At 57.1% G+C, this 15,816-nt stretch overlaps 6 protein-coding genes across 6 annotated transcripts; 3 read left to right on the top strand and 3 right to left on the bottom strand.

The window, feature by feature from the left end:
• The first annotated feature begins 928 nt into the window (after window positions 1-928).
• On the top strand, window positions 929-4,290 carry DICSQDRAFT_140619 (uncharacterized protein). Its single transcript, XM_007370050.1, has 9 exons — window positions 929-1,201; window positions 1,258-1,578; window positions 1,637-1,849; window positions 1,901-1,998; window positions 2,052-2,692; window positions 2,746-3,145; window positions 3,214-3,432; window positions 3,494-3,669; window positions 3,737-4,290. The coding sequence occupies exons 2-5, from the start codon at window positions 1,279-1,281 to the stop codon at window positions 2,458-2,460; spliced, it is 1,020 nt and encodes a 339-aa protein (XP_007370112.1). The 5' UTR covers window positions 929-1,201; window positions 1,258-1,278; the 3' UTR covers window positions 2,461-2,692; window positions 2,746-3,145; window positions 3,214-3,432; window positions 3,494-3,669; window positions 3,737-4,290.
• A 998-nt stretch (window positions 4,291-5,288) lies between these two features.
• DICSQDRAFT_183370 (uncharacterized protein) lies at window positions 5,289-6,329 on the top strand. The gene is made up of 2 exons (XM_007370049.1): window positions 5,289-6,239; window positions 6,293-6,329. The coding sequence occupies exon 1, from the start codon at window positions 5,296-5,298 to the stop codon at window positions 6,205-6,207; it is 912 nt and encodes a 303-aa protein (XP_007370111.1). The 5' UTR covers window positions 5,289-5,295; the 3' UTR covers window positions 6,208-6,239; window positions 6,293-6,329.
• A 986-nt stretch (window positions 6,330-7,315) lies between these two features.
• Window positions 7,316-8,304, top strand: DICSQDRAFT_70018 (uncharacterized protein; the record flags this gene model as incomplete). The annotated part of the gene is made up of 3 exons (XM_007370048.1): window positions 7,316-7,447; window positions 7,496-7,680; window positions 7,728-8,304. 3 exons carry the CDS (start codon window positions 7,316-7,318, stop codon window positions 8,302-8,304), a joined length of 894 nt encoding a protein of 297 aa, XP_007370110.1.
• A 149-nt stretch (window positions 8,305-8,453) lies between these two features.
• On the bottom strand, window positions 8,454-9,957 carry DICSQDRAFT_140618 (uncharacterized protein). The gene has a single exon (XM_007370047.1). It carries the CDS (start codon window positions 9,784-9,786, stop codon window positions 8,668-8,670), a length of 1,119 nt encoding a protein of 372 aa, XP_007370109.1. The 5' UTR covers window positions 9,787-9,957; the 3' UTR covers window positions 8,454-8,667.
• A 1,473-nt stretch (window positions 9,958-11,430) lies between these two features.
• Window positions 11,431-12,240, bottom strand: DICSQDRAFT_70090 (uncharacterized protein; the record flags this gene model as incomplete). Its single annotated transcript, XM_007370046.1, has 3 exons — window positions 11,431-11,845; window positions 11,898-12,085; window positions 12,148-12,240. Coding segments are annotated over 3 exons (696 nt in total), but the record flags the coding sequence as incomplete, so codon positions are not given.
• Window positions 12,241-14,269: 2,029 nt separating this feature from the next.
• DICSQDRAFT_174227 (uncharacterized protein) lies at window positions 14,270-14,839 on the bottom strand (the record flags this gene model as incomplete). The annotated part of the gene is made up of 1 exon (XM_007370045.1): window positions 14,270-14,839. The coding sequence occupies one exon, from the start codon at window positions 14,837-14,839 to the stop codon at window positions 14,270-14,272; it is 570 nt and encodes a 189-aa protein (XP_007370107.1).
• Window positions 14,840-15,816: the final 977 nt, after the last annotated feature.

The raw sequence follows: 15,816 nt of genomic DNA, 5'->3' as shown, positions 1-15,816 counted from the left end.
TAGTNCGGGCGGTATGACTCTTGGTGCTCCTGGCTATAGTATGTTGTATGGGACACCCGCCGCCGACTGTTCCCTCCTTTCGTGTATCTATCCCAACACTCCTTTCATTGTAATGCGCGATCCTATATACCAGAATGAATAGCAGCATTGCGGCTATCTCCCAAGTGTGATTATATGTATATTGCAGACGATAAGTAATATTACCTAAAACGAATGCCACCCTGGTGCCTGCCATGCGGGCGCTCTCTCACCAACACCCTGTACATACGAGACCCATATGCTATCCATACAGTGGCCTATATAGACATCATATGGGCTGGACTGTATGACACCGGTAAGAGCTGACTTCATATGGTCTCGGTATCCGGACCAGATATGGATCTGATATCATTCCGGATACCGTCCCGGGGTCGCCAGCCCATATGTATGACAGGTCGGGATCACCCCGAGGTGTAGTCATCTACTATCTTCCGCTACTCGTGTGCGGTACACATGGTACTTTATCATATTCTAGATGCTGCGCGTATTCCTATGCTGCGGAGGGGCTAGCGCATCCCCCCCGACTCCGTTCGTGCTCGCTCGTTCGCTGGCATCATGTCTGATTGCTCGAGAGCTAGAGAGCACGCAAGACGACTTATCGCAGCAGGCCGCAGTTCCCGTGCTCATACATACTTCCGTCAGATTTGATCCACGCTCGTCACCTCATCTGACGTTGCTGCGCATGTATACACTCGCGCGTTGAATACACATTTGGACACCTCTCGCCGCAACGCACAGTCACTGCGCAGTGCCCATTGTGCATCCAGCGCGAGCGCAGCTCCCGTCTGATGACGCCATGCCTAGATTTCGAAAACAATCCAAATGTCGAGCGCCCACGGTTTCGCCGTATAAAAGTAATTTATTAGTGTCAGTCTCACCGCCGTTTTATGCTGATCGCAACTGACCACGCACCACGATGATCCACTCCTCCGCTGCACGGCCTGACTCAGAGAAAGGGACCGAGACCGAGCCACTCCTTGGGCCTCTCCCTCTTGATCTCAGTGGTCATCCTCTCGTGTACCAGCCTCGCGTCGACGTGATCCCACAAGGCAGCCCCAGGAACGCTCGCGGGCGTCGGTTTTGGCATCTTTTGGCCTGCACGCTTTTCATATTTGGTACCTTTGGCTTCCTACTTTTCCAGACCGGGCGTCTGGCACCCCCTGTAAGATCTCGGCAATTAGTGGCGTCGTTCTTATGCTGATCTTCAAGACGGTCTAGCATAAGTCGGAACGACACGCTATGGCGTCTTCCCCAGACCAATGTTCCACCAAAGTGGTTTGGGAGGAGGCCTCCGATGTACCGCACGGGTACCGCTTCCACTTGCGCTCGTCTGTGACTCTTTCCGTCTCGGCAGACGTACTGTCCGTCGTCGCGGAAGGGGCACGCTTCCACGGCTCTCTCGAGGTCTCGCAGACGGCCAACGCTGGTTCTGACGCTATCGTCGAAATTGACCTCTTCTACCACCATGAGGAAGACCTCGATGAAACAACAGTGTGCCGTCTGCACCCTGCCGACAACGAGTGGGGTCTGGGTATCTTCGTCAGTATCCCCTGATCATCGTGGCGGCTACAACGTGTGCTGATTTGCATACCGACAGACTCCACATTGGAGGGCGCCCAGGAACGACCACCACCTGCTTCGTTTCCATATACATCTTCGTCTGCCTGCCGTTGACTCTGGCTCATTGCTCGCCGTGAAGGAGCTCAATACCGATCTGAGCAACTTCAGCCAAGACCTCCGCGCGTTAGCCGACTCGGTCTACTTCAATAGGATCGCGTTGAAGTCGACTAACGGCCACATCGAGGCAGGAGTAAGTGGCTCCCTGATCGTCATGTCTATCATTCCGCTTATCAAGACCTAGTCTGTCGCCGGGGATGGACTTCGGTTCCAAACGACGAATGCTGCTATCCACGGCTTGATCAAGACGGCTTACGGCCTCGAACTCCGGTCTACAAACGGGTGGGTCTCTGAGTACATGTTCCGACGCGCATACTAACACGATGCTTGGCTAGTCGTATCAACAGTCAGGTCGTACTGCTCTCGAACACTTCGGACGCGCTCGGCGGCGAGTACCAGGTGACGGCCCAGACCTCGAACGCTCACCTGGAACTCGAGTTCGTTGATGCTCCCGTCGACCACGTGTTGACCGCCTCCGCGCGTACCTCCAACGGCCGTGCTGATGTCGCCTTGCATGAGACCTATGAGGGCTCGTTCGAAGTGCACACGTCCAACGCCGGCAGACCTATCGTCCGCTCTCGCGACGTCGAGGATCCCGCTGGGCGCGGACGCAAGCGCGGCGTCCAGGTTCAGACCATCCGGAACAGTGCGGCACGCGGCAAGGTTTGGTGGGAGCAGGAGAACAGGGATAGGGGTCGGGTGTCTGTTTCGACATCCAATGGTCGGCTTCAGCTCACGGTGTGATCGCCAGAGGGCGCTCCGAGTTGACTGTTGCGACGATCCTTCTTCACTCCCGTACCTGCATCTTGTCTTTCGCCCCCGTCAATAGCAGGCATCGGTTTTTGTACCCATTCTTGTCGTAACTCGTGCTGCTGTCGTGTTCGTCGAGCTTTCATTGCTTCGGAATCCGTCTTCGGCCCGGGGATTGGTCGCAGGAAGATTGCACTAAATGGAGCACTCGTACCGTAAATCATAGGTACGGTTTCCCTAGCGAGCCTTGTGACGCAATTGGTTGACTTCTTTCTGTAGGAGCCGGATGACCTCTCCGTGAACTTCTATCCCACGAGGACACCGCTTCAAACATCTTGCTGCCGCAGCACACGTCCTTTTCACTGCACACATCATGAACCCTTCACCAGTCGACGATGGTGTAGAAATCATCACCTTGTCGCTCTCCCCGCATAGAGAGCGCGGACAATACCATGCTCGTGGCACCACCAGGTTCCCCATCGCTGAAGTCGACACTCTCCACTTTGTGAGCGGGGGCGTACACTGCTCTGGCTTTTTCGAAGTCACTCAATCCGGAGATCCGGGCGCAGAAGAGTTTGTGGTCAACATCGACGCCTTCTTTCGTGCCGCCGACGCTCTGAACGAGGTGCTGGTGCGTCGTTTGCATCCAGCACAAGGAGAGTACGGGGTTGGAGTCTATGTGAGTCTCGCTATTGCATCTCGCATCGCATCCATAGCGCGTTGACTGAATACCATCTGCCGGCCCAGACGGGAGACGGACCGAACGCTCTCAACCGTGATAAGGCCGTCCGCTTCCGTGTGCAGCTCCGTCTTCCGGCTCCAGATTATGTTACAGCCGTACCACTTCGCATCCAAGGACTGAGCACTTTCATGCCACTGTTCTCCCACCACCTCCATGAGCTAGCGAGATCCGTCTTCTTCGGACAAGTTGCGTTGAACACCAGTGATGCTTCCATCGAGACCGAGGTACGCACTTTATCAAGATCCAATAGCCGGGATCTTTCTCTGAGAGGAACAACTCGGCTAGTCGTTAGCAGGAGAAAACGTCTCTTTCGTGACTGTGAATGGAGGAGTGCGCGGAACGCTGCTTGTCTCCGAGCGGTTGACTGTGGCAACGAGAAACGGACCGATTCACCTCACCGCGGATCTAATGAACGACGTCTCAGGACTACCAACCTTCATGAGCCTCCAGACAACCAACGGGTATGTCTATGTCCTCGTTATGCACCATTTCGGGGGCGCTCATATAGCACTCTATCCTTATCCTAAGGCCGATTGAAGCAAACGTCTCTCTGACGTCTACCGCGCCTAGCGTCAGGGGCGGTTCCTTTGACGTCACTGCCAACACTACCAACGGCCCTCTGAGGGTCGCTTTTCAAGATGGACCCGCCAACTCCGTACTCAACGCCTCTTTGCAGACGTGTAACGCACCCGCGTATGTCGTGATGCACAGTATGTTCGAGGGCCGTTACGAGTTGCAAGGATCCCCGTTCCTGCGCCCAACCGTCGGTGTCGGGACTTCTCAAGATCCTACCGGGACGGGCCGTAGGCGGAACGTCACAGCAATGAACGAGGGGATGGGCGTCGTGCGCGGCCAGGTCCGGTTGCAGCCGGTACCATATGGATTCGATGGTCAAGATGGTCATGCTGGGTACGTTCGGGTGCGCACAACGAACGGTCCGCTCCATGCGTCCTTATGAAGAGGAATCGATGTATGGTAACCTGGCAAGGGCGACGCGTATCCACTGACGACTTTGAGATCTGTGTTGTTGGAGACTCAATGAGTCCTAGGGGTAGCTAGATATACTGATTTGTTGGGCCAGGAAGGCTTCACCGGGTACCGGTGTTTATCGTGTGTCAAATTCGAGTCTGTAGACGCAGCTCGTGTGCTAACACGCACAGACGGCATCAGCAGCCAGGCCAGCGGCGCCCCGAGTTGCGCGTTGCGACCTCGGAATATGAGACGCTGTCTCCCGTATGTTCCCTCTTCCCAGGCAGGCGGGTCAGTCGGACCGAGGACAACTATGATGAGGATGGACATGGCTGTCTTCAGCGAGCGTAGTGTATTTTCCTGCAGTATCCCTGAGGCCTGAACTCATAGGTCGACACCGAGGTCTAGTTCTTCAGTGATACGCATCTCACCCCTGTTGAAGTTCTTGGAGGCGGTGCTGCGTCCGTTGGACCGTCGTGTGCATGACCTGTGCGCTGGCATCGTGTTTGTGGCGTGTGGAGAAGCATCGCATACGTTTAATAGTAGATACGATAGGCCTAGAGCTTAGTGTGTCAGGAGGACGCTGACACAAAGCTCCGTTATCTTGTGCGCGGGCTCCCGGAATCCGTCGCGTCTACGAGCGTACTGACATTACATCTGGCTTACCACTGTCATGATTGGTGGAGTGTCGCGCCTGGGCGGCGTTACGGTTGTGGTGATATAAACATTATGTGGCTGTGTCGCACGAGGTTGGCTGCGGCCAGGGTGAGCGCCCAGTTCGAAGTCACATCGTCGCCCCAGCATCCGGAAGACGCGTTAGGACCTTGACATTTGTCGTGAATCACGGTCTCATCATCTGAGTCACATTACAGCTGCGTCTAGATCTCCATGCCGTCTGCCATACACTTGAATCCGTAGTATGTCCATCTTGTGATCCGACGCAACGATGCAATTACATAGATATCCTGGAAAGTCCCGCCTAGAAGCCATTACTGCAGATTCTCCCTGCAAAGTTCATCACCTCTGGCACCTCAAGGCAACTCACACACCCGTACGGATATCTAAGACTAACGGCATTGTCACTACTAACGCTCCCTGTAGCCTCCAGCAGATTCGACATGGGAGATAGGCGGGCGAAACTGAAAGACATCGCCCAAGGCACGCTAAGCGCGATTGAGAAAGGATCATATAACCTCCACGACACGACGTACGACCTGCGCATCTCAACAGAACTCTCGAAACGCAACACCTCATATTATGCCCCCGACTCCGTCCTCTTGTCTTGGGCATCCGGCGCCCCCCACGTACCTGCGGACAACCCCAACGTCGTCCTCCTCGCCGCTTCTACACTCGAAGGGGCACGCTTCCTCCATGCCCTCCTGCGCACCGCAGAGACCCCAGACCGGACAAACGCCCCCAAAGTCGGCGTGCTGAACTTTGCCTCGGCGAAGAAGCCCGGAGGCGGCTTCCTCACTGGCGCGCAGGCACAAGAGGAGTCGATCGCACGCTCATCCACGCTCTACCCCACACTCATGACCCGTACCGCGCAGGCGTTCTACACGCTGCACAACCGCGACGCTAAGGGAGGATACTACACGCACGCCATGGTCTACTCTCCGGGCGTCACCGTCGTTCGCGACGACGACGGGGAGTGGGTCAAGCCGTATCAGATCGATGTCCTGACAAGCCCAGCTGTGAACGCGGGGGTTGTGCGGAAGACCCTCTTCGGGCGCGTCGCGGGTCCAGGTGTGGAGGACAAGATCGAGCAAGTGATGAAGGATCGGATGGCCCGAATCCTATATCTCTTCGAGCAGCAGCGGATACAGCATGTCGTCCTGGGCAGCTTTGGCACGGGCGTGTTCCAGAACAAGGTGGAGACGGTGGCCAGGATATGGGCGGACCTGCTGCTGAAGGACGGTGCACGGTTCAAAAACTCGTTCGAGAATGTCGTCTTTGCGATCATAGGCGGGAGGGGCACGCATGGGGTGTTTCAGGATGCATTTCAAGGGTATGGAGTCAAGGAGTCATGAATGGAATGCGCGCTGCCCAGTCTGTTGTATAGGTGCGTCGTGCCCATCTTCGCGGCCCGGTATAGACTCTCAATTTGCTGCTCAGATAGAGGTTCGGATACGATACGCGCCTTTGCGTACTTCACCCGGCCTGCGCTGGCGAACTCGTCCGATGTGATGTGATCCCCGCGCACATGCAGCTGCCCCACAAGACTGTGCGTCAGTACGCTCCCAAGGCTAAGTATCGGCACCATACGCCGGCATGAAGCTGTTGTCACATCGCTATGAATGATCACCCCTAGTAAGATCTATGTATTTGAACTATCTCGTCTCCTCACAGCTTCGCCTTCTCCGGATTGCTGTCGAACGTCGTCTTGGGCACATCCCGGGCCGTGCCTGTCAAGCTTTCGTATGCGGCCGCTTTCCCGCAATGGCACACGTGAACGTCAGCTGATGGTCGACCTGGTGTGCGGACGCGGCTACCTGCGCGACGTTATCATTCTCTTTCATGTCGTTCGGTAGCGAAACTGGCTTGGCTCGCCAGTCAGTTTTGCTTTTGTGACCGTCGTTGGACTTACACTTCTGAAAACTAGCACGCATCGGACTTGACGTACTACCTCTCGATGTTACTTGCTTTGCGGATCTTGGAACGCTGGCACGTCTGTCCGCATTTGAGGTGAGTGTGCCTATATACTTGAGTAACTTTGCGAAGAATACTCAACCGAGATGCAAGAGAGAAGTAGGAGGGAAGCTACTTGGAATCTTGATCCACTTTTGAGCTTGATAACATTGTCTTGATGTCCAGCTTCAATAGCTTCCGCGAATTGGACAGTTAGTGCTGCGCTATGGAGATCACGTCTTCGCGCGCAGGACTACAGCTCATGGACCCGGCTATCGGGTGATGGGTGTTTGAAGTATTGCGGTCATGACTTGCTTTTCCCGCATTGTTTTCATGTACAGGCAGGCCAAGACCAGACCCTCCACCATGCCCGAAGGTCACCTTCTGCACGCCTTTCGGATGCGCTAGCGCAGTCTGCTCATCCACCTATATACACTCTACCGAGCGGTTTCAACAACGTTGCCTCACCAATCATTTCCTTCACCTCTATCAAGCCTCGCCATTATCAAGATGTCGAGCCGTTCGTGTTCTCCCTCCACAAGCACTGTGCGGTATCATTTGAATGAGCCTGACAACGACTCGCCGCCCTTCGCTGTCCCTCATCCTGAATATTACCTCGAGGACGGGAATCTGGTCATACAGGTGGGTAGCCATCCTTTTACGCGCACCATCGACTGACCTGTTCGAAAGGTCGAGAACACCTTGTTCAGGGTCTTCCGATCGACGTTCACCAGACATTCCGCGTTCTTCAAGGACTTGTTCAGTCTTCCTGGACCCGTTGGGACGGCAGAGGGCCTTGATGACGACAACCCACTCCAGTTCTCGGGAATCTCTGCCATTGACTTCGAGAGACTCCTATGGGTGTTGTATCCTCCGTAGGTGTCGTTCCTTTCCACGGGTGAACAACTGCGAACATCACCAGGTGTTACGGAGCGCATCGCGCACGAACTCGCGACGAGTGGACATCGATCTTGTGTCTCGCGACCCGCTGGGACTTCAACGACATCCGCACCTTGGCCATCCGTGAGGTCCAGTCTCTGGATATGAGTCCAGTCGACAAGATCATCCTCGCGCAAGAGTTCGACATTGGCGGTCGTTGGCTCCTCGGGGCTTATACCGCCCTATGCGAGCGAGCCGAACCGCTTTCGGTATGCGAGGGAGCGCGGCTTGGCCTTGAGACCGCGATGCGCGTTGCGCAGCTTCGGGAGCGACTGCATTCCAGCTGTCGCAAGTCTTCGCGAATGGGCGGCTACCACACGTTGACCCGCAGTGCTGCGATGCGACATGACTCCATTGCTGCGCATATGACTGTCATAGTGAAGCCGCCGCGCATGGAGAGATCACAGTGGGGAATCGAGAAGAGTCTCCTGCGCAGCGGTGACATTGCGCCTCCCACGCGTGAGTCGACGCAGAAGCTCGGTACCAAGAAGGGTGCTACTGCAATTCCTGGGCCGGCTCGTCTCATTGCGGAGACCTTTGGTATCGATTTGACTCGGTGACTTTTGACCTTGTGATGCTGAGCTCCCCAGCATGTAGTTATTCCTTATTTACGAAGATGGCAAGCGCCGAAGACCCCATGGTGTATATCGCTTCGCGTAGGAATCGAAAGCGATTATCGAACGTATTGCCGCACGCAGACTAGCTTGCTAGGACGTCGAATGCATTCGTCGACTACAACGGAGGGTATGTACAATGCTGGCGTGCATGCTCATAGGTGTTCGTACAACAAGCAATCGTAACAGTCGTGAGTCGTACAAGAACACAGATCCCGCGGATGCCCGAGTCACAGTAAAGCGCCCATACAAATCTAGTGAACATCGTGACAGAAAATTTGGGATGGAGAATCGACAGAATAGATGCAGCTAATCAAGCGCCCATGGATCGTCTTCGGAGGGCTGAGTAGCGACAGACGGCTTGGCAGGTAGGGGAGGCGGAACATCGAGAATGGCGCTGAGAGGATCACTGGATAGCTTCTTCTCGATCGGGGTGAGACTTGTGTTGCTGCCATTGCCAGTGGTAGACGAAGTACGCTCTAAGGTGGGGGTTGGTGGACGACTGCTGATCGGGGTCTGAGCACCATTACCAGTAGGCGTTGAGTCCCCGCCAGCCCTCTCCGCAGCTTTCTTCGACGCAAGTCTTGCAAGCTTAGTAGCCTTCTTCTTGGAGACCTTCGGCTTCGGAGAAGCTGGGAGAGGAGTATCCTTGACGGCCGGAGTGACTGGAAAGGCACCAGGAATGTCCTCTTTGTCGGAGCGGGGTTCTACCTCGTCGTCTTTGGTTTGCTCCGGCTCAGGGTCCTGGGGCGCTTCGGTGACCTCGACGTGGGCGCTGTCCTCGCCATCCTTCCCCGCTCTCTCCAGGTCCTTGGTCGACCTATCTTCTGCTACCACAGGAGGCGTCCCGATAGTAGACTCCTTCGCCGCTGCAGCAGACTCGCTAGTCGTGGTGACGGAAACTTCAGAGCTGGTGGACTTGTCCGGAAGTATAGGCGACGTGGGCTTGGCGGTGTCCGGAGCCGGATTAGGCGTGCCTGCGACAGACGGTGTAGAGACGGGCAACTCCGAAGGGATGTCCAACTTCGCGGGGCTGTCCGACGCGGAGACTGGGGCGGCCGAAAGGACAGCGGACTTCGTCTCTAGGGCCTGTAGGGCCGTTGCAGAGGACTCTGTCGAGGCCGCTGCGTCATCAACCTTCGCAGGCGAGGGACCGGGCTTGAGGACAACCCCAGGCAGGATGGAGAAAGCGTCAGCAGTCTGGCTTTGCGTCGTCGGAGCCTCCGAAGACGGAGTAACAGAGAGGACAGGAAAGTGTTCCCCTGGAGCTTCCTCGGACCGCTGAGAGGACGCTGAGGGAGCAGTAGCTGCACCCGAGGAACCGCCATCTCCTCGAGCGATGACTTGCTTGACCGGGTCCTTCGCGGAGGAAACGCCAACGCCGCTATTGCCTGTGCTAGGCGTGCCGGCAATTGTCGAAGAATCCATAGCGTTGGGCACCACTGGCGATGTCTTATCGTTGTCGCCAGTCGAAGCCGGAACCGTGGCTGAGCCCGAGCTGTCCCCCGGCGCGCCCTGCGACTCCTCTGTGTCCTGCGAGTCCTCCTTCGCCACCGCGTCCTTCTTCTTGGCCTTCTTAGTCTTCTTGGTCTTTTTGGCCTTCGCCTCCTTGGCCTCCGCCGGCGCACCCTCCTCAACCTTCGCCTCCTCTACCAGCGTATCAGACGGAGCCCCCTGAACCTTCGCACCCTCCTTCGCCTCTGGTGCCGTCGTGTGAACTGGCTCCTTCACCGCAGCTTCCGTCTTCGCCTTCACCGTAGCCTCCTCCTTCGTTACGTCACCCTCCTGCACCTCCCTGGCGGAGTCGACCTTCGTTCCCTTCCTAACTGCCTTGTTCTTCCCTCCCACCTGAGCCGTGGCAGCCGTTGCGCTCGCGTTTTCGCCGAGCGAAGACGCAGCGGGAGATGCTGCCGCCTGCGTATCTGTCGCGCCATTGTCCATAGTTTTCTGAGATTTGTCTTTAGCGCTCGTGGTGTTGTCGTTCGGGATCGTAGCGCCGTTGTCGATCGAACTGGACACATCGCCAATGCCGGTGCCCGCACCGTGAATAGTATTCGTGGAATCCGTAGCATTGTCCGTATTGTCGTTAAAAGCAACCGTCTTCACCTCTCCCTCCTGCCGCTCGTCAGTCCCCTTCACAACCTGCCCGCCCTCCTTCGGAGCCTCCTTGGACACCGCACCCTCCGTTGCCGGGTCCGCAGGCGAAGCCTCGCCCTCTTCATGGCTTGAGCTTTGAGCCTTTGGTTTTCTTCTTCTTTCCTGCGGCGCCGACTCCTTCGTCTCCGGTGTCTGCGCCGTCCTCGCCCTTGTCGGCTCCGGGTTTGACGGCAGAGAGAAGGTCCCCGCCAGGCTTAGCTCCGTCGCCGATGGGGGTGGTAGGAGTGTCCTTGGAGTCGGTGCCGGCGGCACCGGCCACGGCTGCGGTTGGTGAGTCCTTGGCGACTCCGTTCTTGCCGAGGCCTGCTCCGCCCTTGGCGGCTCCGTCCCCTGCGAGTCAAAAAGGGCCATCAGTCGGTTTTTGACCTTGGGCACAGCGGAAGAACTCGATTGACCTGTAGCGGGGGCCGGAGCCGGGTTCGCGTTGCCGTTGCCGTTTGTGGCGACAGTAGTAGTAGCGTTGCCGTTGCCGTTTGTGGCGACAGTAGTAGTAGCGTTGCCGTTGCCGTTTGTGGCGACAGTAGTGGTAGCGTTACCGGCGGGGTTTGGTGAAGGGGGTGCGGCAGTCGGCGACGCAGAGGTGCCGAGGAACTCGTTCACGGCGCTGCCGAGGAGCGTGCCCACGTTCGAGCCCCATGTCGACATCGGGTTAGGGGAGGCCGCGGGGCGCGACGTGTTACCGTTGGTGGTAGGTGCGGGGTGGGGAGGCGTGGGCCTCGCCAGACCAGGGACGGCGGGAGGAAGGATCGACGACTCGTTCGTCGTGGGCTTGCCGAAGCTGTTCGTCGCCTTGAGCGAGACGACCTCAGCAGGGGGTGGTTGCGACCGTGCTGCTTCCCGTGACTTGTGGGGAGAGCCAGTCGGAGTGGGAGTCGTCCCCGTGAACGTAGCGACGCCGGAACCTCTCTCCAGGGGGGTCAAGGAGGGAGAAGGGGGCCCGGCGGTTAGCCCAAAAATCTCCTTGATGATGGAGACCAACTCGTCCTCCTCCAGGTCCGCGGCCGTAGGGCTGCGTGCACCGTTGCCCGCCGGCTTGCCGCGAGCACACTCGCGCGCGGTCGCGATGAGCAGTGCAGTCTCGAGACCGATCTGCCGACCCTCCTTGAGAGAGAGTGGTTCGGCGCGCATGCACAGGTAGAGGAAGGAGGGGATAAGGAGCTTCTTGTCGAGTTCGTACTGCTGGTAGAGCTCGATTTTGGGCACTGGCTGGATGATAAACTTCTCGATCTCGCGTGTGCAGAGCTTTTTTACTTCGCCGAATCGCCAGTCGTACGCGAGCTTCAAGATGGCGATCCAGTCGTCGAGGGTAGCGTCGTATATTGAGTATTTCCTATGACGTGTCAGAGGCGATACGCGCTCAGGACGCCAAACCATATACTCACGGATTGTAGAATACCCATAAAAACTTGGAGAAATCGTCTGCCGCGACATCATCCAGTGGGAAAGGGTTGGCATCCGACGAGCCCTTGGGAGTCTGGCCCGCAGGTGTGGGTGCACCGAGCTTTTCACGGAACCATGCCGATTCGCGTTCGAAGAAATAACGATGTACACGGTAGATATAGTTCTCAACCTTGGAGAGCGTTAAGCATGAGCGACACGACAGCACGACGAGGAAAAGCGGGTGCTACGGACCAAGAAATGGACATCACCACCGTTGAGGTAGTACTTCGGATGCCGCTTGATTTGCTCGACGGCGGACTGAGGGGCGAAGTAGGGATGGGACATGGTGGGGGAGTACAATGGAAAAGACTCAAGGGGACCTCAGCGCCGCAGCCCCAGAGATATAGCCAGCGCGAAACGCCATCTCCCCGCTCGCTTAACTGCACGTGTATGCCGCATGTTGGTGTCGGGTTTGTCAAGAAGGGGTCGGGATCCCGAGCACGTTGTCGGGGCGTCTTATGTTACGTATGACGGTGGAAGAGCAGAGTTGAGTCGTTGTGCGGGAACGGATGTGATGAGCTTCTGCATGGTGGTCATTGGGTAAGGCTAGCTGCGGTCGCGACCGCGCGGGCGATTGCAGGCGCGCTTGCATCTTGGCCCTCCAATTGACCGATGATCCAATGCGCAACATGCAGCTCAATTGTCCAGACGGCTCTTCTTCCAGCACGGGCAATCATCAATGTGGTCCCGCGTTAGGACGTTTCACGTTTCGAGGCGCGATTGCCATGTAATCTAGTCGCTGGCAGGCCAAAGCGGAATCGAGGGACGCAACGAGGGCCAACCCGCGCCTGCAAGATCCTACTTAGTTCGTGTGTGCTGTTCCCTTCTTGGCAGGTTGCATGAGGCTATCGAGAAATAGCGAAGCCACTGTATGTATAGCAGCTGAGCCAGGTACGTTGTATAGCAAACGCCTTAGCCTCGCTACTCATCCATACAGAGACAGGGCCCGTCGAGAATACTGCCTATGCCGATGTGCCGCTCGCCGCGAAATGCCAGTCTCGTCAAAGACGATTGCCGCAGCACACCGCGTATCCGCCGCAGCCATGCGTCTTCGACGTCACGATGACTAGGACGCGACTCTCGACCTTGCACATGTACGGGCAGGACAGCGTCGTGACTTTCTTTCTAGATCCCGTTTATTGCCCCGCGAGGCCGAGCCTCATGATAGGCCGTAAATACATCGACTGACAACGCGATAAACTGCCGTGCATTGGGTACGCTCACGTCCCTGGGTCTTGCCTCTTGCCACGGTCAGGAGTACGTCCGGCGGTGTCCCCGCCGTCCGTTAGAACTCCCCCGCCCTTAGGGCGGGCAGGCGACCGCAACGCAGTTTTCCAAGGGATCAGAGAGCGCAAGAGGTACCAAGCGGGAATGCATGCGGAGGTCTAGGCTATGAGGAGAGTGTGGTGCTATGTGAGATGTCTTGGGTGCGTGAAGGTCGTTGTCGTGTCGGGCGACCGTCTGCCGTTCTAACGCGCTGTGCGGCTCCTTTCGGCGTGACGTTGCCAAAGGTGTTCTGGAGACACCGCGTAGCTCCTACGTGGCGCAGGAGTGGGTGAAACGAAGGTGTGCTGACCAGTGTGGCCAGTTTGCGACCACGTCGACCTAGATGGGAAAGGTGGGTAGATCGCGCTGCATCGTGAACCGGGCATTGAATATTGAAGAAGGAAGTGGAAGACAGCGCCCCTGCACATGCGGGTTAACGCCCTGGCTACGCGGTAGAGGTGGGCGTTCAGGGGAGCATGTCCTCAACGGAGCTGGAAGAGCAGGGCTGCTTGGCGACGGGTGAGTGGTTGGATGGCCTTCATGTACTTCGGCGAGGGTAGCGACGGGTCTATGGCAGGGAACCTTCGCCCGCGCGCGGAGGACTTCTACCACTTAGCGTCCTTCGTAGTGAGGACTTCAAGGTGCGCCTGCTTCGCTTTCGTTGCGCTTCGAGGGAGCGGTTTGCGGAGGAGCGGGGGTAGCGCTTTGGGCGCGCTCGTCTTGCCCTTGGCGGCTTTAGTGTTCGCTGCTGTGTCTGCCAGCTCGTTCCCCTCCACCCCGACATGACCCGGGACCCAGCGCAGAGCAAATCCTGTTCCATGGGCTACCCTACCCTTGTCAAGGTCGTGACTATCGACAACGCATTTCCACAACCTCATGTCATGTCTTGCGTCTGCTCGGTGTCTTACGGACACTCAGCCTCTTTGGCAGCTCAGCCTACAATTCTGCACCCGAACTCAACCATACACTACAAACTACCGCTACAGCTGAATAAGCAATAGATACAGAAAACGTGCCGCACCCTGATCCGGCTTTTCTTCGGGCACCTCTAGGCATCCTCTTCGCCCTCATCGTCATGCCCCCTCTCCTGTGCAGCAGGTTCCTCGGTCTGGAAATGGGAGGCAAGGAGATGGCCTGCCGCGACGCCGAGCAGCATGGCTCCTTCCATCAAGAGGTCGCCCATCCCATCGTGTGCGTCATCATCACCGTCCTCGCTGGTTGAGAAACGACCTCCCGAACGTGTAGAGCGACGCAGTGCGCGAGGGCTGACTGGCGTGGGAGGCACATTCGACGTGCCTGTCTCCCCCGATAATGACACCGGCACGATATGGAGTGTATGCCGACGCGTTTGGGATGAGGGAGATGCATGGTCCTGACCAGTCGAGTGGAGAAGAGGGTGGCTGTGGGCATGCACCCGCTCTGATTGGCCATGTGTTGGATCACGCGTAGCATTCACGCCAGCCTCCGGTCCTCCGGCGTGGCGGGGATCGCTGGGCGCGGTGGTATCGAATGTCGAGCGCTCTGCGGGGGTCTGGGGGACCGTGTCGTCAGTGACGCCGGAGTGGGGTTCGACGAAGAAGTGGGGGAGGTGGCCAAAGCGGTTGTTGAAGGCCGACATCGTCAACGATGTAAGAAGGGGCAAAGAAGGCGAAAGAGAAAGGAATGCAAGGAGTGGCCGGACCGGGATAAGACTGAGCTGTATTCCATCGCAGGTATGTTGATAGTACGCATTTGAGAGTTCGAACCTGCTGACTCACCTCTGCTCAGTGGACTCGGTTTGCTTGCAGAGACATCTGGCTGGAGCCCTTGCCCTTCTTATACTCCCCTCCTCTCCTCAAAGTCCGCCGTGTTCCGTGTGTAGGACATCGTCGCTATGACTCTAGCGCGGAACATGAGCATCCTTGGAGGCCCTTCGCACAGCCTACATCGCGAGGCATCGCATCAGGCGAAGAAAGAAGGGTATGCTTCCTTTCAAGACGTTGTGGCGCGCCCTGATGATCACACACACTCCCATGGACTGGGGAGTACCGAACCGCCTCCCAGTGGGATAATTTGGCTATCGCCCCCCGCCAAGTCAGACGCACAATAGTCAGTACGTGACCACTGTCGTCAGCTCGGTGAGCGGACTTCACGACATTTCATGAGTAAACGTGCAACATTTCTGCTACAATGGCCTCGTCGTGAGCTTGCATTCTGTGCTGTCTAGCAGCTTCACGTATTGATGTTGATGTACCCGAAGATCTGTCAGGATTCGCCACAAACTTCGCTACAGCGAGTGGAAAAGATCATGCCTGCGTGGGACGTCCGGAGCAAGACGGCATAGATGGATCTTCGGACCCCTCTCACGGTCATTGCCCTCCGTGGTGTTCATGCATGCGTTCTCGAGGGATCTGAATCATAGCCTAGCCATTCTCTCCTGCTTTTTGATGCATGAAATGCTTCTACTTCCTCTATCGTTCGCGACAGGCCACCGGGGTCGTCTCACCCTGCACAGGACGACTGTCGAACATGTGTCCCTACATCTTCCTTTTGCAATTGACGAACAACTCGTCGCCATCGCCGTCCTCAATGGGGAGTGTATATCAGGCATCTGCC

The sequence above is a fragment of the Dichomitus squalens genome (assembly GCF_000275845.1).
Source record: "Dichomitus squalens LYAD-421 SS1 unplaced genomic scaffold DICSQscaffold_60, whole genome shotgun sequence".
Taxonomy (NCBI): Eukaryota; Fungi; Basidiomycota; class Agaricomycetes; order Polyporales; family Polyporaceae; genus Dichomitus; species Dichomitus squalens.
The sequence above is the reverse complement of the archived record's forward strand: the minus strand, read 5'-3'. Positions and strand labels throughout refer to the sequence as shown.